The 22,350-nt window shown below is 30.8% G+C and overlaps 2 protein-coding genes and 1 pseudogene across 2 annotated transcripts; 1 reads left to right on the plus strand and 2 right to left on the minus strand.

The window, feature by feature from the left end:
* The first annotated feature begins 3,228 nt into the window (after positions 1 to 3,228).
* LOC114759097 (receptor kinase-like protein Xa21) lies at positions 3,229 to 6,390 on the plus strand. Its single transcript, XM_028948190.1, has 2 exons — positions 3,229 to 5,908; positions 6,002 to 6,390. Exons 1-2 carry the CDS (start codon positions 3,229 to 3,231, stop codon positions 6,388 to 6,390), a joined length of 3,069 nt encoding a protein of 1,022 aa, XP_028804023.1.
* Positions 6,391 to 9,072: 2,682 nt separating this feature from the next.
* LOC114759098 (cytochrome b561 and DOMON domain-containing protein At5g47530-like) lies at positions 9,073 to 10,407 on the minus strand (annotated as a pseudogene).
* Positions 10,408 to 12,084: 1,677 nt separating this feature from the next.
* LOC114759069 (cytochrome b561 and DOMON domain-containing protein At5g47530-like) lies at positions 12,085 to 17,463 on the minus strand. Its single transcript, XM_028948171.1, has 4 exons — positions 17,128 to 17,463; positions 15,592 to 16,061; positions 13,606 to 13,860; positions 12,085 to 12,738 (listed from the first exon to the last, which is right to left on the minus strand). Exons 1-4 carry the CDS (start codon positions 17,321 to 17,323, stop codon positions 12,406 to 12,408), a joined length of 1,254 nt encoding a protein of 417 aa, XP_028804004.1. The 5' UTR covers positions 17,324 to 17,463; the 3' UTR covers positions 12,085 to 12,405.
* Positions 17,464 to 22,350: the final 4,887 nt, after the last annotated feature.

The following is a 22,350-nucleotide window of genomic DNA, read 5'->3' on the forward strand; positions in this document are numbered from 1 at the left end:
TTCATTTCTTATCATCTATATTAGTTTTATTTATTAGCAATGTTGGATTCAACAAATTATAAAAATTTAATATTAAATATTTTTTATAATTAATATATTTTAAAATAATTAAATAAATATTTTCAAGCTAAAAATAAAAAATATTTATTTAAAGTCTACCTATATTGTAATTTAAAATGTTTTATTAAAATATCTTGAAAGTTTTAGTTATATATACAAAATTTCAAACATTGAAAACTTATTTATATGCTTTTGTCTAAATACTAATAATAAGAGATGATAAACCACTTGGAAGGGATGATAAACCATTTGGGAGGGATTAAAAAATCAATTTTTATTTTTAATTAAAGAGAGGCATTCTGGTGATTCAACAACGTTCAAAAATTCTTCATTGCTATCATATCCGAATGGAGAATTTATTAAGAATATAGGCTTAAATTTGGATTGATTCATATAGTTTCAAATTGTAATTTTTTATTTCCATATTATCATTTGGCTTGAGCTAATGACATGAAGTATAAGAACCAAAAATCAAAATTCGTTGGGCCCTTGTTATGGTGGGATGATCTCTTTTCATTCTTTTCCTTATTAAAAAATCACTCATGTAAACTTAACCCTGACTATGGTTATACAGTGAAAACGGAACGCTGGTCATATTGACGACGTTAAGCCTTCTTAAATGAGGAGATAAGTGGATTCGATGAACACATTTTTAACAAGTTTTGATTTTAATTATTGTCTTTTTATTGATAAGTTTTAGTTTTGGTTCTTCTACTTAATGGCGCTAATTAAAAGTTGGCATTTTTAAGCTCATACTAAGTCCTTAAGAAATCATAGGAATAAAAAATCACAATTTAAAACTATAAGAACTAAAAATATAAAAAAGTATTATGTTAAGAGATTGACTAGGATTTTGCAAGACCTTGGCTTCCTGCAAATCTGATTTTGAGTTTAACATTCTTGAAATTGAGATGGATATACTATCTGAATTCATGAACTTTCGTTGAGGGGAGGCAATTGAAGATGGTGGGTAGGGTTATCTTGTCATAAAAATTTGTTTTTCTTCAAGTTCTTTGGCGAGCAAGAATAATATTGTTTGATAATATTAAAAGAAAAAGATGTCAAAAAAATACTTCTAAAATTTTAAAATCCAAAAAAAAATGACTACAAAAATGTGTTGTTATTTGTTTTTCAAATGCAGTCAACTGTTATTATTATTTATTTTAACCAGAATAGTCAACTGTTATCAAAGTATAGTAAACAAGACTTATTTATAATTTTGAAATTTAAATATCTTTTTGGATGCTCCCTGATAAAAATATAACGAATATTATAAGATTGACTAGGATTTGCAAGACCTTGGCTTTTTACAAACTTCATCGTCATAACTAAATGTAGAAGTTTGTATGAGAAGATTTTCAAAATACAGTAACTAAGACCCCACCACCCATCATTTCATGTAAGCGTGTCCATTACGTGCAATATGGTTCTTAGACTGACTTGTTCATTAAAATAATATGTTGATGGGATTCTTTGAATTTCCAAAAGACAGAGTGGAACCAACGTTTGCGTGTTATATGTGCAAAAACTCCTGCTCAAGTCTCATGTTTTTTGACTAAGACTTTTAATTCCTTCCGTGCATGTAATTATTGAGCAAGAAATAATTTGTTCAACGTCTCTGCAACATGAAGATCTGATATGAAAACTCAAAGAACTCAAAATGTTCGATTTAGCAAGATTGTCGCTTCCGTGGGCTCTCCAATTTAGCTCAGTTGTGGGTTCTTCACTACAAAAATTTGACTTTTGTCGCCACTGAAACTATAAAAGTCGCCACTAAAAAGTCATTGTCGTAACAGCCTAAAAACTTTCATCAGTGACTAAACTTTCAGCGGCGACTTTTAGAAGTTTCGCCTGCGAAAGTCATCGCCTAAAGTCTTTTTCTTTGTAGTGCTTCTAGTCCCATTACTAACGTACTCTTCCTGTTTTTAATATAAGATTTAATTATTGAATTGATTTTGGTCCTTAAGACATATTTATCATATTTATCAGTGTTTTTAAATTATCCTTATGAATCTCCCTCTACCATAATCACGTAGAAGAGAGAGAGAGGATATTAAGAAAGATGATTATGGTGTTTTAGAAAAAAATATGTCACATTTTTTATAATTAATTAATTTACCTAACTTTCTTAATTTAATCAAATTAGTTAAATATGTTTTATATTAAGGACCGGAAGAGTATAATAAACAAGACTTACTTATAATTTTGAAATTTATATATTTTGTTTCAGCATGCTCCCTGATAAGAATATAACGAATATTATAAAATTGACTAGGATTTGCAAGACCTTGGCTTTTGACAAACTTCATCGTCGTAAGGAAATGTAGAGTTTTGTATGAGAAGATTTTCAAAAAGACAGTAACTAGGACCCCACCACCCATCATTATTACGTGCAATATGGTTCTTAGACCGACTTGTTCATTAAAATAATATATTGATGGGATTCTTCTAATTTTCCAAAAGACTGAGTGAAACCTACGTTTGCGTGTTATATGTGCAAAAACTCCTATTCAAGTCTCATGTTTTTTTGACTAAGACTTTTAATTCCTCCCGTGCATGTAATTATTGAGCAAAAAATAATTTAACTCATTATTATTATTATTAAAACTATGGGAGAATCTGATAAAGTTCACAATTGTGTTATTTCATTTGTATGTATGAATCCATCTATTATTCTTTTTAGAGAATCACCAATTCACAAAATGCTCATGTTCTTTATGTTGGATTGGACTTGCTTGTTCAACGGAATGAGCACGTGAAAGAACCAAATGGTTTAAAAGCCATAAAAATTCAATAATAATAATAATAAAATAAATTACTGTGATTTTCTTGTTTTAATAACAACGTCACATATTAACGAACACAATTTTCAGCACAGCAAGAACTACTTCATTTTTTTTTCCTAATATGGGAGAACCTGGTAGAGTCAATCTATTAATAAAATTTACAAATTAGCATACAAAACCCCTCAAACGATTAAGGATATGAGGTAGCCATTGCTTTTAAACAAAAATAAATAAATCAGAAAATTAATACTAGGCTGAAGCAACGGGCAATGTTCTATTGACTTTGACTTTGAAACTATTTAAATTATAAGATCAAGGAATTACAAGTCTGTGTATCTTTGCATTACAAAGAGCTCTTGTAGCTTTTGAGTTTCTCAACAAAATGAAGCCTTTTTCTCCCATGTTTCTTTCATTTTGGTCCCAATGCCTTCAATTGCTTCTCTTCTTCACTTTGATCTTTCGACCTTGCCTAGCAGCTTCTTCATGGGATAATGAGACTGATCATTTGTCCTTGCTCAAATTCAAGGAATCAATTTCTAGTGATCCAAGTCATATATTGGACTCTTGGAATATTTCTACACACTTCTGCAACTGGCATGGCATCACTTGCGGCAATAAGCATCGCAGAGTTACACAGTTGGTGTTACAAGGATATCAATTGCGTGGTTCTATATCACCTTTCATTGGCAATCTCTCCTTCCTCAGAACTATCGTTCTTGATAACAACAGTTTCTACGGAGAAATCCCACAGGATTTGGGTCGTTTGTTCCGGCTCCGGGTACTTTATCTCATCAATAATACATTGACTGGAAAATTTCCTGTCAACGTCACGAGTTGCTCTAAACTCAGGTACTTATCATTTAGTAGAAATAATCTTACTGGCAAAATACCCATGGAGATTGGCTATCTCCATAACCTTGAACAGTTATATCTAGTTCAGAACAATTTTCTTGGGCAAATCCCAATGTCCATGTGGAATATGTCTTCCCTTACAGTTATTTCTTTTTCTATAAATAAACTGGAGGGGAATATACCTAAAGAAATAGGGCGCTTGGAAAATTTGACAGTATTTGCATTAGATGCAAACAAGCTTTCTGGGGCAATTCCTTCTTCTCTATGCAATTTATCATCCCTCACTCATGTTGGACTTTATGGCAATCAACTTAATGGCTCCCTCCCAACCAACATGTTCAATAGCCTCCCTAATCTCCAATTGCTGCAACTTGGAAAAAATCAATTCTCGGGTCCTATCCCAGCATCCTTGGCAAACGCATCTATGCTTAAATTGATATCTGTAGGAGGAAATAACTTTTCAGGGCTAATTCCAAATCTTGGAAAGTTGCATGACCTTTCAATTCTAGAGTTGTCTAGTAATAGTTTTGGAAGTAATTCTGCTAAAGATTGGGAGTTTCTATATTCTTTGAGCAACTGTAGTAAATTGCAAATCCTAAAATTGCAAGACAATATTCTTGGGGGCCATATACCAGATACCATAGGCAATTTGTCCACCCAACTCACATGGCTCACTCTTAGTAATAATCAAATATCTGGCAAAATCCCTGCTTCATTAGGAAACCTTGTTGCCCTAACATCACTAGATCTGATGATGAATCATTTCACTGACATCATCCCAATTACTTTTGGGAATTTTCAAAACATGCAAACCTTGTCTTTGTGGGCAAATAAATTTTCTGGAGAAATAAAACATTTTATAGGTAATCTCACTCAATTATTTCACCTAGATTTGTCACAAAATATGTTCGAAGGAAAGGTTCCTCCAACTATTGGCAATTGTAAGAGTTTACAATATCTTGATCTGTCACAAAACAATTTTAGTGGAGCCATACCAGTCCAGCTAATTACTCTTTCATCTCTATCAATTTTATTGAACTTGTCACATAACTCTTTTGGTGGTAATATCCCTAGTGAGGTTGGAAACTTAAAAAATATTGGTAAGTTGGATGCTTCTCATAACCATATCTTTGGAAAAATTCCTCAAGCCATTGGAGATTGCCAAAGCCTAGAGTATCTCTTTTTGCAAGGAAATTTCTTTCAAGAAACCATCCCCTCATCTTTGGCTTCACTGAAAGGTCTAAGATATCTAGACTTGTCACAAAATAACTTGTCTGGATCAATTCCAAAAGGCCTGCAAGATATTGCTCTCTTGGAGCACTTAAATGTTTCCTTCAACATGCTTGATGGGGAAGTACCAAGCAGAGGCGTCTTCAGCAATGCAAGTGCAATATCACTTGCGGGGAATAAGAAGCTTTGTGGAGGCATATCAAAGTTGGAGCTGCCACCATGCCCTCTCAAATCTACTGAACAACAAAAGCATCCAAATTTCAAGTTGTTCATATCAATATGTTGTGTGATTGCTTTTCTACTTCTGGCATCTTTTGTTGCTATTTATCATAGGAGAAAAAGAAGCAAGAAAGCTTCACGTTCAGAAACAATTGACATGATTTCAAAAGTATCATATCAAAGTCTGCATAATGCCACAGATGGATTCTCTATCAACAATTTGATAGGATCAGGGAGTTCTGGCTCTGTATATAAGGGAAGTTTTGAATCTAATGAAATTGTTGCAATAAAGGTCATCAACCTTCAAATAAGGGGAGCTCACAAAAGTTTTGTGGCTGAATGCAATGCATTTAGAAATGCCAAGCATCGAAATCTGGTAAAAATTATAACATGTTGCTCTAGCATAGATTACAAGGGCCATGAATTTAAGGCTCTAGTTTATGATTATATGGTGAATGGAAACTTGGAATATTGGTTGTATTCTAGAGAAGAGAATCTAGATCATCCAAGAATTTTGCTCCTTGATCAAATAATAAATATTCTTATTGACATTGCGTTTGCATTAAACTATCTTCACAATGAACATGGGCAACCTCTAATTCATTGTGATTTGAAGCCAAGTAATGTTCTTCTTGATAGCAACATGGTTGCTTATTTGAGCAATTTTTGGTTGGCAAGACTACTATCAACTGTTGAAGCCACCTCTAATGAGCAAAGCAGCACAATCGGAATAAAGGGTACTATTGGCTATGTTCCTCCAGGTATCATTTAATATATATTTTTTACTACAAAGTCATGCAATTCATTATGTTTTTTAACTCAATTTTTTTCCATTTTTTACTACAATGTTTCAGAATATGGAATGGGTTCTGAGGTATCAACACAAGGTGATATGTATAGCTTTGGCATTCTTGTCTTAGAGATGTTAACTAAAAGAAGACCCACTGAAGGTATGTTTAAAGATGGCCACAGTCTTCAAACACATGTGAAAAATGCATTTCCTAACAAGCTTTTGGAAGTTGTTAGCCCAACTATTTTTCCACAAGAACTAGAACATGCAGTGGTAGTATCAGACGACATATCGGAGAACATGATGCAAGCTCATCCTAATGTTGAGAAATGCTTGCGTTGTTTGTTTATGATTGGGCTTACATGTTCAATGGAATCACCTCATGAAAGGATGAGCATAATTGATGTTGTAAGGGAGCTAAATTCTATCAAAAGCTTTTTTCCTTTATGGTGAGTACAACATCATCTAAGTGGGTGTTCGGTAATCACAAAAAACACTTTTGGAAAAAAAAAATTTCTTTCATATACTTACTTCATATAACATAAAATTACTTTTAAAATCATAATTTAGTTTTCTTTCAAACATAATATAATCTTTTGGTTTGATTTGATTTCTACACAAACCAATTTGATTTACTTATTTTATTTATTTATTTTTTCTTTTTGCATCTCATTTTTGAATTGTTGCAGGTAAGGGAATCGTGTCTGTTCAATTTCCTTGAAGTGATCAAATTGTGATTGGGATGAGCCGAACGCTGTTAGCTCAAGCATCTTTGTTTTGTGGTCATATTTGTGATATGTTAGCGTGGTTGAGATTTGTGGGCGGATCTTCCTCTTCGTTGTTAATTATATGTTCAAACATGTTTTGTCAAAGGTTCCTTTATATTCCTTTACTAGTTAGCATTACTTTACATAGACTGCTGATAGGATTTCTGTTGCTAATTACTTATGGAATAATTTTGTCCTTGATGTGAAATTCCGTAGCTAATTTGTTTTTATTTTTGTAATTTCAAAATGCTGCATGTCAAGTGTTTCATTTTCTTTACTAAATCAATCATGTTCATACATATACATGAATAAACAAATAATGATGTCATTCAAAAAAAAAACAAATAAAGAAGGATGATACTCCCTCCAGCCCTTTTTTATAAGATATTTTTTAACTAAATTACATGACTTAAAAAAACAGTTAAAATTAGTTAAATACAATAAATATGTAAAAATTAAACTTTTTCTTCTAAGTACGCCCCAACAAATAAGAAAAAAAGTACTAATAATGAGATAAAGAATAAAAAAGAATGTAATATGAGAACAGATAAGAAGAGAGAATAGGAAATTAATTAGGGATAAAATTGATGAAAAGTAAAAACACATTTAATGTTTAGACACCCCTAAATAGGATCTTATAGAAAGGACTAAACTAATTCAAATTTTAGGATCATATATAAAAAGGACAGAGAGAATATGAAATATTGAAATTAATTTGGGGTTTGGTTAGATAGAAGGATATGATTAATTAGAGATATATTGTGTGGTCATTTGAATCATGACTAAGAAAAGGTAGTATCCCTTTACCAGCTAAGCAGAAATAAAAGTGAACAAGGTATTAGCAAGTTAAGAATTGACAAATTCTGGTTCTTAACAAGACCCTTACAATAGGAAAAATCTCTTAAAAGCACACTTAAATAACCCACATTTTTATTTGGGTTATTGAATTTATCATTCAAAGACTTATTACAAGTGTGTAATGGAGACATAAAATTGTTAATTTAAAATTGAAAGATATTAACTGTAAAATGAACATGTTAATTTAAATTCTCTTTTAATTTGGTTTCTAATAAAACAGGGATTTGAATCATTTCACAAATTTTAAATTTTCTTTTTGAGTCATGCAACTTGATTAGGGGTTTGATAAATTTAGTGATCCAGATGAGAATTTTTGCTATTTAAGTACCTTTTTGAGGATTTTTTTTTATAATGAACATATTATAACTCAAGAATACCAGAAATTTAAGGAATTTTTTCCTTTTTGGTTTCTTTTTAAGGAATTTTTTCTTCATAATAAACATCTTATAACTCAAGCATACTGGAAAAAGGATTTTTTTTTTCCTTTTTGGTTTCTTTTTAAGGAATTTTTTTCTTTATAATAAAAATTTCTAAAGCTATTTTTATAAATTACCACATCAAATTTCAGAATTCACAAGTTTCCTTGCGTAAATAGCAAAATTTTTGTAGTCGGAGGCCTTGCAGATGGTTCTTGGACGGCTTCAAGGGGCAATTAGGTTCTTGAACGGTAGTTTTTTTTTGCTTGTTTGTTTTTGTTTTCCGTGCTGCTTGAGTCTGTTTCTTTTGTTCGCCGTGTTTGTGTTACTTGTTCATTGTCTAGCCTTCTCTAAACTCTGTATTTGACTTTTCTATCAATAATATTTGTGTTTACAGTGCCAAAAAAGTAGTTCTGGCTGGTGGGAATGGGGGAGAAATTAATATTCCTATAATTTGATCTCATTTTTTATCAAATCTTTATAATTTTTTTTATTGGGTCATTATAATTTCATCAATTATAAACATTAGTTATTATACTCATAATTTGTTAATTTGTAAGAGAAACAATGCCAATAGCATATGACATGGCTCTCAGTTATCATACTGCTGAATTAATTGTACCATATAAATATAGAGTAAAGCAAAACCAACCAAATTATAGATCATATAGATGCAGAGACGGTTATGAACATAATATTTTTTTAATTTTTATGTTGATAATAAATAAATTTCATTTCATCATTTATTTTCAAAAACAACACTTTTTTTTCTAATGCGAAAAAAAACTTGTTCATTTTATATTTTTTGGCAATTTACATGTCACATAGTCAATATCCATATATTCTAATTAACAGATTATAAACATATAAACTATTGTTTATAATTGAAGAAGCTATAAAAACCCATTAAAAAAACTGTAAAAACCTAATTAAACATAAGATGAAACTATAAAGGCTCACAAAATAGTAGATGTCACCTATAGAATGGGACCCACCAATATGTATATGCTTATCTAAGTACACAGATCAGACGGTCAGAAATCATACATAATAATTTATCCAACTAAACCTATGGCTTAGATTCAAACCCATCATTAACCCCCATTATTATTAACCCCATTTGGAATGGCCTCTGATCTTTTCCTCTTCGACACAATGATCCAAGTGTAAACTTCCAACAACACAGCAATTCCACCAAGACCTGCAATAACCCCCAATGTATGCATTTTTCCAGTTTTCATAACGATCTCCGTAAGAGTTCTCAAGTGCATCGAAGCCTTTAAATTTGTTTACAATGCTGATGATTATTGTGGCGTGCCCCACCCAGTAGTGGTAGAAATTCCAGAAGATTCTATATTTATGATCCTTGTTTGGCCTCAAAAACAAAGCAAACACTTGTATTCAATTGAGCAGGTTTCTCTCAGTACCATTATAATATGTATTCAGAGAAGTTATCCACAACTAGAACATAATCGGAGTACGTTTTCTAGCTCTGATGAGGTTGAGATTTTTTTAAAAATTTTATTTATTCTAAATAAAGTACATAAAGTTTCCTAGTTTTTTGGTTGAAATTATGGGGTCTTTTTCTTCAGTTTCCAAATTATCTAGAGCAAACACCTGTTTCATTGAGGTCCTGTTTGCTTTAACTCCGTGGGATTCCAATGTAATTTTTGGTTGACTTTAACCAGAGGAATAATCTCTTCTTCATTCCTTAGGATTCATGGCCTTATACGTGTTGATCCTCATACCCATCCCTCTGTCACTCTCTCTAGTCCCAAATGCAGGAGGTAGATAACTAATTGCAGAGATTAAAAAAATTAGTTGAGTTAATTATCTGTAAAAAATATACAATGTTTTCTTAAAATATACTATTTAATAAGCATTTGAGCTATCACTTGATCGAAATTCATTTGATATGTGCAATAACAAAGATAGTTTGGGAAAGAAACTATAAATTTAAAAGACAAAATAGACTGAGATTTTACATTTAGAATCAAAATAAAACCCTTCATTAGCTCCTGTATTTAGGATTGGAAGGGATATTTCATTGCTCTCTTCTTAAAATATATCTATGGTCAATTCCATTCTCTACCACCCCCAATTATGTCCAATTCCATTCCTATCCTTTCTAACAACCAAACATGGCATCAGTTTTCCTCTTTATTTTATAGGAAATGATACGTGCCTGAAGAGTTTCAAGGCAGAAGATGGTGATGCCAAGAGCTCTATGGGTGTCATGCTGAACGGCAACAGAGTCATGGCCTAGTTTGAGACCATAGGCCCAGCCACCAACACCGACGATGAAGGCAGAGGTTTGGCAAATGACGTGAAGGTAAAACCAAGCAGGGTCTGCTGATTTGAACGCTTTCAAGTATCTTGCTATTATGGCTCCTATTGGCAGCATCGCCCTTCAGCTCACTGCATTCAACACTCCATGCACCTATTCATCATCATCATTTCACACCACACATTAATAACGTGCTTTCCATTACCACATCATTAATCATTAATATCAATATCTATAAAAAAGAAATTACACTATTTATAAGTGTTAAATGCTAAAACTTTGCTTCAGATTGCGTGTAATATATGGATCCCACTTCCAATCAAACTAGTTTCTGCCTTGACCACCTTGTAAAACCATAACTAATGGTCGCAATTATAGTTGTCTTGCTTGCAGGTGCAACAAGTTGGAAGGACCAGTTGGGATTTTGCAAACTACTAGGAAGGCATCTAGCCACAAATTGCGGTTAAACAGGGAACTAACTGAAAGTTATTAGTGCAAAAAAGTCTTTTTGCAGCTATTAAAAAATGACCTCTACATTGGTTCTATAACTATCTACACTGGTTGTCGTTTTAGCTGGTGTAGAAGGTTTTCTCAACACAGGTTGCTGATAGAATCGGTGAAAAAAAGTTAATAATCCCACATCTTATTTAGGAAAATACCATCGGCTGCACTTTCTACACCATCCCTCCAACAATCGGTATAAAACCCACAACTAAACTTAAAGAGTCTTTACCAATTGGTTGAAGAAATCCCAAGATTGTGTGTTATTAAATGATAATATTTTATCGAGTAATAAAATATACCTTCTATGCCAAATATCAAACATTATTTCAAGGGTAGCTTTCAAATGCATTAGTATCATACATGGTTTTGTTTAAAGACAGCGTGCCCACGTCAATTCAAATGTGTAGTTATTTTTTAAAAAAAACTTTTTATTAAAAAAAATGTTTGCAAATTATTTGATGACAACAGGAAAAATAACATCAACATCGGTTTTAATTTTATGTATGATATTGATATAAATTGATATTAATATCAACTGATGGTTCACATTGACGATGATTGTTAAAAAAAATTTTATTTAAATTATATAGAATCTAAACTTCTCTTATTGAATTTTAGATTTTCTATTTCATTCTATTTTCTTCTAGCTAAATAAATAAACTTGTTTTACTAATAGTACCTAACTCAAATAAATAATACGGCACTGCTAAGTATTTTTATATGATAGTGAGTATTAGGCTCTATACGTACTGTATGAGTATAAAGTGAAGGTAGACGAGATGAGAATAGTGAAATGGATATATAATCATACCCAAAAAAAAAAAAAGATTTGTAATGAACATATTCGTAAAAAAATTAGTGTGACTACTATTGATGAGAAGGTGGCAAAAATTGATTGAGATAGTTTGTTTACGTGCAAAAAATATTTTTAAATGGAAAAGTGAAAAAAAATTATCAAATAGTATGAAATCCTCTTAAAAAAGATATAGAACAATTTAGTGGTCAACACTTTATTGTTGTTGTATTTATTTCTAAAAATGCCTCCTTTCCATTTCTTATTTTGTGACAACTTACGTCATAATCGATATCCACACATTCTAATTAACAGATCATAACATATCAACTCATGCCTATAATTGAAGAAACTATAAAGACCCTGTAAAAAAAAACTATAAAAACGTAATTAAACAAAAGACGAAACTATAAAGACTCACGAATAAATTTTTCATATATAAATATATAATACAATCAAAGTCACTCAAAATTTTATACTAAGACTGCTCTGTAAAAGAATAAGCTCGATGCTAAACACATATATGGGTATACAGCTGGGAAGGCCCTACATACCTTCAAGAATAGTTCATGTAAAATCAATATACAAAAGGATCCCAAAATGAAAGAAACCACAAACAATACAAAATAGTCAAAATCTAGAGAGAGAGAAAAAAAAAACCATGTGACTGATCCTACTAATCAGGATAGTTTCTATAACCATACAATCTGCATAACTAGAAAGAGATAAACACAATAGCAGATATCAGCTGTGGAGTGAGACCCACTAACATGCATATCCTCATCTAAGTACACAGATCAGACGGCCAGATATCATACAAATAGATAACTTATCCTACCAAACCTACGGCTTAGATTCAAACCCATCATTAACCCCATTCACTCCATTATTATTAACCCCATTTGGAATGCCCTCTGATTTTTTCCTCTTCAACACAATGACCCAAGTGTAGACTTCCAACAACAGGGCAATTCCACCAAGAGCGGCAATAACCCCAATGTATGCGTCTTTCCAGTTCTCATAACGATCTCCATAAGAGTTCTCAAGTGCATCGAAGCCTTGGAAGATGTTGACAATGCTGATGATTATTGTGGCGTATCCCACCAAGTAGTGGTAGAAGTTCCAGAAGATTCTATATTTATGATCCTTGTTTGGCCTCAAAAACAGAGCAAACACCTGGATTCAGTTGGGCAAGGGTTCTTTTAGTAACCATTATAATACAAATTCAGTAAACGTTAGCCACAACTAGAACATGTGAGTTTGTTCTCCACCTCTCACGAGGTTGAGATTTTTCTATTGTGTTTATTCTAGATAAAGTACATATTTCTTTGGTTTTTTTTTTTTTTTGGTTGAAAGGGCGGAGTTTTCTTTTTCAATTTTACAAAAATAAATTATCTCGAGCAAACACCTGTGTCATTTAGGTCCTATTTGCTTCAACTCCTTAGGATTCCAATATATTCCATCATTATATTCCGATTTAGGCATATTTTTATGATTTTATTCTATTGTAATTTTTGGTTGACTTTAACCGTAGGCATAATCTCTTTCATGGCAATCATCATTCCTTAAAATTTAGGAATCTAGATTCATCACTTTATGCATGTTAATCCTTATTCCCACATCTCTATTACTCTCTCTAGTCTCAAATGTAGGAGTTAGGTAACCAATTTATAGAGATTTAAAAAAATTAATTTAGTTAATTATTTGTTTTTTACAAAAAAAGTGTGCTTGATTTTCCTAAAATACATAGTTATTTGTAAAACGTGTTTATTTTCCTAAAATACACCTTTGGTTTATTTGTAAAAAGTGCGCTTGATTGTTCTAAAATACATGGTTACTCTTAAAACATGTGAAGGCTTTGATTTGCTCATATATTTAGGACTGGAAGAAATATTTCATTGCTCTATTCTTACAGAAGTATGTCTATGGTCACTATCATTTAAGTCAGTTTCATTCTTTACCGTCCTTGTTCTGTTCTGTTTCATTCCTATCGTTTCTAACCAAACAGGACGTCAGTTTTTCTTTTTGGGAAACGATACGTACCTGAAGAGTTGCAAGGCAGAAGATGGTGATGCCAAGAGCTCTGTGGGTATCATACTGAACAGCAACAGAGTCATGGCCGAGTTTCAGACCATAGGCCCAGCCACCAACACCAACGATGTAGGCAGAGGTTTGGCAAATGACGTGAAGGTAAAACCAAGCAGGGTCTGCTGATTTGAACACTTTCAAGTATCTTGCTATTATGGCTCCTAGTGGCAGCATCGTCCCCCAGCTCACTGCATTCAACACTCCATGCACCTATTCGTCGTCATCATTTTACACCACCCATTAATAACATGCTTTCCATTACCACATCATTAATATCAAAAGAAATTACACTATTTATAAGTCATAAACACTAAAACTTGCTCCAGATTTCGTGCAATATATGGATCCCACTTCCAATCAAGCTAGTTTCTGCCTTGAGCACCTTGTAAAACCATAGGTATGCCTAATGGTCACAATTATACTTGTCTTGCAGTTGCAGCAAATTGGAAGGACTAGTTGGGATTTTGCAAACGACTAGGAAAAAATATAGCCACAAATTGCGGCTAAACAGGGAATTAACTGAGAGTTATTAGTGCAAAAGAGTCTTCTTACCGCAATTAAGAAATGACATCTATAATGTTTCTATAACAATCTACACCCGTTGTTGTTTTAGCTGGTGTAGAAAGTATTCTCGACACAGATTGCTGATAGACCCGGCGTAAAATGTTAACAATCCCACATCTTATTTACGAAAATACCATCGTTTGCACTTTCTACCCCATTTCTGCAACAATCGGCATAAAAGGCCCTCTGCCGAATTGTTTTTTTTTGTTGTACTAGTAAGCAGTTATAATGCAGTTATCCTAAATCAACTCCATTTAATCTAGCATAGGTTTTATAAGACTGAAACCTAGTGTTATATCTCTCTCTCTCCTCACTCGCTTAAGAAGTATCACTTCAGGGAATCCAAGTGCTCATAAGAACATTAGCTATGGTTTTGCAAATCATAATACATCTAGTTGTGGTTTAAACTGTGGCTGAATGTGAAATTAACTGCAGCATAATACCATTTTGTGGTAGTCAAATATATCTATTACTGCTAAACCCTTAATCCATTAGTGGGTTAAGCGTAATATATATGCCATGTTATTTATAATAAAATTTTAAATATCATACATGATTTACGAGCTAGGTTGTACACAAATGATTTTGAACTTAGAGAGTCTTTACCAACTGGTTGAAGAAATCCTAAGACATAAAAATTTCCAAATTCATGTGTTATTTTCATTTTACACTTCAAATATTATTATCTAACAAATAATGATAATAATTTATCAAGTAATAAAATAAACCTTATATGCCAAATATCAACCATTATTTCAAGAGCAGCTTTCAAATGCATCACACATGGTTTTGTTTAAAGACAACATGCCCACGTCAATTCAAATATGTAGTTTTTTTATTTCCAAACTTTTATTTTTAAAAAAAAGGTTTGAAAATTATTTGATGACAACAGGAAAAACAACATCACCATTGGTTTTAATTTTATATATGATATTGATACAAATTGATATTAATATTAATTGATGATTCACATTGATGATGATTGTTAAAATTCTTTTTATCAAAATTATATACTCTTATGTATTTAACATAACATCTATTTAACTAATTTGATTTAATTAAGAATAAAAAAGTTAAACAAGTTCATTAATTATAAGAAATATGATTTTTTTTTCTAAATTACTATAATCATCTTACTTATTATCCTTTATTCGTAATTGATCATGATTGAGGAATATCAATAAAAGCAATTTTAAAAAAAATTCACAAATAGGCCTTGTAGCGAGGAGCAGAATCTAAATCCTAAAATCTAAATTTCTCCGATTCAATTTTAGATTTTCTATTTCATTCTATTTTTTTTTAAAGCTAAACAAACAAGTCCCTTCTGCTAATACCTAATTCAAATTCAGTCAAATTTGAACAAAAATGCCCACTTACATTTCTTTTTCTTCTGAGAGCATCGCCACTTGCAGCAGCTTGAGTCACACCAGACACCAGATCCAACGTCTCCTTCGAATCAGTATGCTCAGTGCTGAGTTCATGTCGTTGAGGCGTCGACCCAGCGAGAGGGCCTTCCTGCCACACATGGACCACTGACTCCGTTCCGCTGGGAAGCATCACCGTAGCGAAGATGATAACCTCATCGTTCACACGCGCCGCGCTCAAACCCGTCACGTTGTAGCTTATGTCTCCCTGGACCAGCTGAGTTTCTGATACGTCGCCGGAGGACCTTATCGGCGATGTATACACCGTCGGGACACCGGTGTCGCCGGATTCAGAGAGCGCCACCAGAGCTTGAGTTCCGGGCATGGCGGTGACGTCGTTGTTGTTAGGGTTGATTCCCCAGGCCACCCACCGGTTCGCTGTTGAACTGATTCCGCCATGCCTGTATGCAATCTCTAGCTTCCCTGTACGATACAATCAGACTATCTCAATTCCATCTCAAAATCTTGAAGAAACTGAGGTCGAAAAAGTGGGATAGCGTCCCGATTTTGACCCTTTGGTTTTACCCGAATTATCTTGACCCGGTCCGATTAACCGTTTGGCGTCTGGACCGGGTCACGCGCCGTGTGTTTGGTTGGCCGGCTAATTAAATAACCACACAGAAATTTTTTATTCATATAAACTAATGATGTTGTTTTGAATTAAATGAAAAAGAATTAGATGAGTTAAATGTGGAAACTTTCAATTCAAGGAAATAATTAATTACTAATTAATTATTAATATAAGGACGCAATCATAAGGCTGTATCACTAGTCAAGGGTTGGTTGGATAATTGATGGGAAAAAAATAGAAAAGACTAGGTCGATATTTAATATTTAATCTTTTATTTTTTTTGGGTACAAATCATCTTTTAATTTTTACAACTTAAAACTTTCAATTTTTACAACTTTTAATGATTATAGTGTCCAATTTTCACATTAATTTTCCACTCGATCCCTAAACTAATTATCTCATAGTATAAAGAAATTACAGTTTATCTCCTTAATTACGATACTAAAAGTTAAAAATCATAATACTCTTTTGATGATAAATATAAAACCCACTTAATAATATAAATTATATTATAAAATATGTTTTATATTTATAATCGAAAAAGTATTTCTCAGGCCTCCTTTTTCCTTTTCCCTCCTCTCTTTCCCCTCTTTTCATCAAAATGTCAACAGAATTTTTTAAAATATTAAATCTCTACCAACGGTGCAGATGAGAAAAAGCGAGTAAGAGGAGGAAAAGTTCAGCTGAGAGTACAGAGAGATATCTGAGGCTTAAAAACTCAAACCAATAGCTGAGAAAAACGAATCAAAAACACAAATCAGGAGAGCACATGAGGGAGAGATTTCTTTGGCTTAAAAGCTAAAACTAATACCTGAGAACTAATTTAACAAAAAGAAATGAATTAACCTTAATAGTATATAACGAATTAAAACGACCAAATTATCATATATTCAATCCAAAAAATGCAAAATAAATCACCTGAGGATTGATCATAGGACCAGTGAAGGAAGGCGCCCTGGTGAGGAAGGTCACGGCAAGTGGAGAAGTTTCTGTTGGCAGAGAAGGAATAAGAAGAGCAAGTCTGAGCAGAAGAATATGTGAACATCACAGAGCTCACAACACACAACGCTAGCACAAGTCTCATCATCATCGGTAACTTTATGATGAAAACCATATTTAAATTTCTGCAATTAATTCTTCTTCTCTTCTTCCTCTTCTTCTTCTCCTTCTTCTTCTTCTTTCTTCCTTAAATGCCACGAGACACGATAGATCCCAGTTTCAGGGTTTGCTATGAATATATATATCAATCAAAGAAAGGAAACAAAGATCAGGTCAACTTTGGAGAGTTCTGACCAAACCCCAGAATAAAGCTTAATGTATATATATAATCTCTCTCTCTCTCTCTCTCTCTGTGTCTGGTGATTTGGAAGGGAAGGAGCAGGTGTGTATTTTTTATACAAAAGGTTTATTTTTTAAGGATTTGGTGGGTTAGGTGTAGTTTTCAGATATCACTTCTGTAGTTTGATTGATTCCAAAGCATAATCATAATAATAACAACTACATATTACATAGTACATTACCTTTTTTTTTTGCCCTTTAATTTTACTTTAAAGAACCTAGATTCTTTTGTTTCTTAAATTTAAAACAATTTTTACAAAAATTTGACAAATTTTTAATTATAAACTTAATTTTTTTATTTAAAATTAGACCAGCTTAGTTTCATATATCACATAGAATTTGGAAAATATGATTTTGTGGCTTATATTGCATTAATTTTTATTTTTGTTAAATAATCAGAAATTTCTTATTTATTTTGAAAATATATAAATAAGTTCCTGTTATAAATAAAAATGAAATGTAAGTAACTTCATCAAAAATTTATAGAAATTTTATGTGATTTACTCTTAATTTCAAAAGTTACTTGTACAAATTTTAGAAATAGATGACAAGTTTGTAGTACAATTTTAGTAAAATTAGATGTGGGATCAATATATCACACATGATGTAAAAATTGAGTCATATTATTAATTACTTATAAATAATTTCACTGCATTGATCTTGATATGGGGATTTTGTGTTTTCTTTTTAGAAAAAATTGTTTACTTTATGGATATCCCTCATCAAAATAAAATAAATTATAGGATCTATGAATTACATAAGTAAATCCCAAAATAAAAAGCCGCATTATTAATTACGGATAAATAATACTTCCTTCAATATTTAATATATAAACTAGATAATTAATTTATAAAAATTAACAAGATTAGTTCAATTTTTTCAAAATATCTTTTTAGTTATATATATTGAAAATCACCCAATTGATGGAAAATTTTCTTACCATATGCAATTAATTGGATGAGTTTAAAAAAATTATAAATTTGGAAAAAAAAAGTTATATGGGATTTAGTATGTTGCATAGTTTACAAAGTAAAATATATGTAGTTTACTATAATAATGTTAACACCTAGAAGATATATGCATTTAGACGGATATTATAGTTGCCAAGTTTGTTTTTACTTCCTTTGTCCAAAGAAAAAGGACAAAACATTTTCTGTTTACTTTTTCTCACCAACCGATTCATTTGTAGCTGCCTCTTGTCCAAGTTCATCCCTTCACGCGTCAAAATATGTTAAAAAAAAAACACACACACACACACAACCATATATTCATTTTCCTATATGATTTCCAAGTTTGGTGTTTATTAGGTTATAAAACTGTTTTGGTCATTATTGTTTTTATGTTATCATATTTGATACATTAATTTAATAACAATTTTTGGATTGTGCCGGACATACTGTTTATAAAATTAATTAAATCCAAGCAACACGTTCAAGTTTTGCAATTTCTGACCAATTACATCTTAATTTAATAATGTTTTTCCCTTTTTTAAATTCTTCCCCTCCCTAATTTAAATATTATCCATTTTTCAACTGATCAATAATCAATTCATGATGTCCAAATCAAGTCAGTTTATGTAAGTAAATTAAATGAAACAACTATTTTAATCATCTGTTTGGAAAAAAAAAACTATATACTTGGTTCTTAAGTTTTAGTTTATTTCTTTTTTATCATTTAATATATTATTTATATATTTTAAAATCTATTTTTTATATTTATTTTCTGAGATAATTAATTAATGGTTGATGTAATTTTTCGTAAATATTATATATATTTAAATACACACACACATATATATTAGTTCTTCTGTATTTTTCTGAACATTATTTCCAAAACTATTGAAGTTTCATTGTTTTTTATAAGAATCAAAATAAAATAAGAATTAAATAAAGGAATGATATTCATAGTTATTAGTAAAAAATAAATGTTATTTATTTCAGTTTTTATACAGACAAAAATAAATTATTCTGAGTCAAATAAATCACAGTCGATGGCCTTTTAATATTTTAATTTAATAATAATAATTAATATGAAAATAATAAATACATTAGCTGTCGTTGAACCGTTCCTTCGACATGAAAATATACTATTTCGGCTAGTGTGAACTTTGATACAATTGTTTTTTCCTTTTTAAAAAAAAGTTCAATAATGATTGATGCTTTACCAGTTTTAATTTCGCTACATTTTTTGTCCAATCCAAGGGTCATATTTAATATATGTAAAAATGCACTTTTACTCCTTTTATGTAAAATTTTATTCTGATTTCTTAATTTTATAAGATGTCTTTTCATTCCTTTAATTCTAAGAGAGGCTAGCCTAACACTCAAGAGAGAATGACTTAGATGATTATGAAAACTTTGAAAACTTTTCCGAATATTACTTTGGTGTTTAATATAAAAATTAGTAGAATTATCATTTGATAAAAATTTCATAATAAATATATATTGTTTTTTTAAAAATATTCTTGCTAATCATATATATATTAGCTAGAACTACTATTTGATAAAATCTTTAAAATGTATAATTACTACGGGAATCACATTAGGAAAAATAAATAAATATAAAATAGATTAGAGTTTTATATTTAGAAATGTCAAACTAGCTATTATATTAAAAACAGAAGATAAAATGAACTATAAAATAGCTGAAGAACTTGAAAGCAGAATATGTGAATCAACCTTTAGAAATAAGAATAGGGAAGACAGAGAGAGCAAAATTCACCATTTATAGTAGGTCACTTGGTCACTGGGCCTTTGTTCAATTCTCAAGATCACCCTTTAGTATTTTTAGTTTTTTAACTGAAACCTTGCAAATTCACAAATGTGCTCACTTGCAACTACAATACAGATTGAAGACTCAATAAATATTGTGAGTCTCATAATCCTACTTAAAGGTCCCGCGCCTTCAGTAATTGTTCTCAAAGATTGAAAAAGACTTCCTACAAGGAAATTCTCGCAACGAGTTGTAAATAGAGACACTTTTCTTTTGCCAAAATAAAATAGATAATAAACACTAGAAAATATAGTAATAGAGCTTTCAATGCAAATTTTATGAAATAATGAATGTTTAATGTAAATTCATGTAAACTTGGTACGTACCTATTTAAGTATGGTGGTATCTATAATTTTTTTCAATTAATTAGTCGTTAAAAAGAAGCACATAACTGTTACAAACTCAAAGAAATATTATATTAAAGAGTAAAATACACCGAGTATCCTCCTATTTCATTTCAGTTATAGAAGCCCATTCTCTATTTTGAAAAAGTATATAAACCTCTCTTAAAATTAAAATGTATGTTATAAAAATTTCTATCCTATATTTAATATTCTATTTCTGTTAAGTTTGATTTTAAGTTATTTTTGACCAAATTACCCCCTTTTTAACACAATAATTATTTAGATATTTATATTTTTCAAAAAAATGTTTTTTATAAAATCAAAAAACTAATTCCAGTACTTTTATTTTTAAAATCTCTAATATGTTATAAAATTTATTAATTTTGATTAAATCATAAATTTTATTTAAATCTTTAAATTTTGTAATTTTAAATTTTTATCGTATTCATTAGAAATTATTTACTTTAATTTCTTTTAAATTTTAAAAACATATTCCAAATACATAGTTTTTGTTTATGGTAAAGTTTAAATAACGTAAGTTTAAAAAATTTTATAAATTATTTAAATTTATAAATCAAAACTTTTAAGCATATCTTTGTTACAAAATTTATAAACATATGTAATTAAGTATATATATTTATTAAAAAATTATTTAAATTTTTAATTAAGTTTTTTATGTTTGTCTTAATTGAATAAAATTCGTGTAACTCTAAAAATATAACTTACAAGTTTATTAGAACGAGGGGTGAAATAGTAAACAAAATTTATTTTGATATAAATTAAAGTTAAAAATAATATTTTTAAAATCTTTTCAGAATATTCCTAATAATATTAACTAATTAGATTAAACTGTATATTTCTAAAATAGAAAAGAGGTGTGTGTAATTGATGCAAATTAGAAGGGTAGTCAGAATATTCTACTCTATATTAAAAAGTGGTTTATGGTCTCTCACAACATAGTAAATCAATTTTTAAATCTCTACTAAGAGATGTATCCATATTTAATACTCCTCCGGTCCTATTTAGGATCGGAGGAGTATCTAATAATGTCTCGAATAATATTACCTTCAATAGAAGAATACTTGTGTTAAAGGGAAAAAAATGGTTTTCACCAATAGTATTTAGGGGGTGTTTGGATGGAATCAAAACCATGGTTTTAAAAGTGGTTTTACTATATACGAAATAAATATGTATAGGAATTTATCTGATTTGCAGAAAAATACTTTTCAGAAGCACTTCTGATGCTTTCCAAACACCCTCTTAGTGTTTGTCAAAAACAACGTTAATGCTAAGTGTTAACATTTTTTTTTTTAACCGGAGTTTAATGCTGACATAGTTGACAATTTAATCACGTTACCGCAAGTATGAAAGCGTTACAAGTGTGAAAGCAATAAAACTAGGTAATTCGACATGCTTCTTAAGCACTTAAATAAAAATAAAAATTATTAAAGTTTATTTGCATTAAATAATTATAAAATATAATAAATATTGCATATTTTGCTAATGAGACAAATTTCTTTCCTATAGTACAAGTGTACTGTATGAACGAATTTGTACTATGCCAAAGATTCCCCCCCCCCCCCAAATTAGTTGCACCAAACTGGCCCAAAAGCTGAAAACAGCCGAAGAGAAAATAATCCGGCGAAATTGCTAAAAAAAAAAAAAACGAACTGATAAAGATACTTGG

This window comes from Neltuma alba, unplaced genomic scaffold, assembly GCF_004799145.2.
Source record: "Neltuma alba isolate B1F8T4 unplaced genomic scaffold, ASM479914v2 tig00010787_pilon, whole genome shotgun sequence".
NCBI classification, from domain to species: Eukaryota; Viridiplantae; Streptophyta; class Magnoliopsida; order Fabales; family Fabaceae; genus Neltuma; species Neltuma alba.

Excerpts from the sequence above, each read along its gene's own strand:
- LOC114759097 (XM_028948190.1), top strand. The coding sequence starts at position 3,229 with ATGAAGCCTTTTTCTCCCATGTTTCTTTCATTTTGGTCCCAATGCCTT. Across the intron at positions 5,909-6,001 it reads TATTGGCTATGTTCCTCCAG|AATATGGAATGGGTTCTGAG; the intron begins GTATCATTTAAT and ends ACAATGTTTCAG.
- LOC114759069 (XM_028948171.1), bottom strand. The coding sequence starts at position 17,323 with ATGGTTTTCATCATAAAGTTACCGATGATGATGAGACTTGTGCTAGCG. Across the intron at positions 16,062-17,127 it reads GTCCTATGATCAATCCTCAG|GGAAGCTAGAGATTGCATAC; the intron begins GTGATTTATTTT and ends TGTATCGTACAG. Across the intron at positions 12,739-13,605 it reads TCTGCCTTGCAACTCTTCAG|GTGTTTGCTCTGTTTTTGAG; the intron begins GTACGTATCGTT and ends AACTGAATCCAG.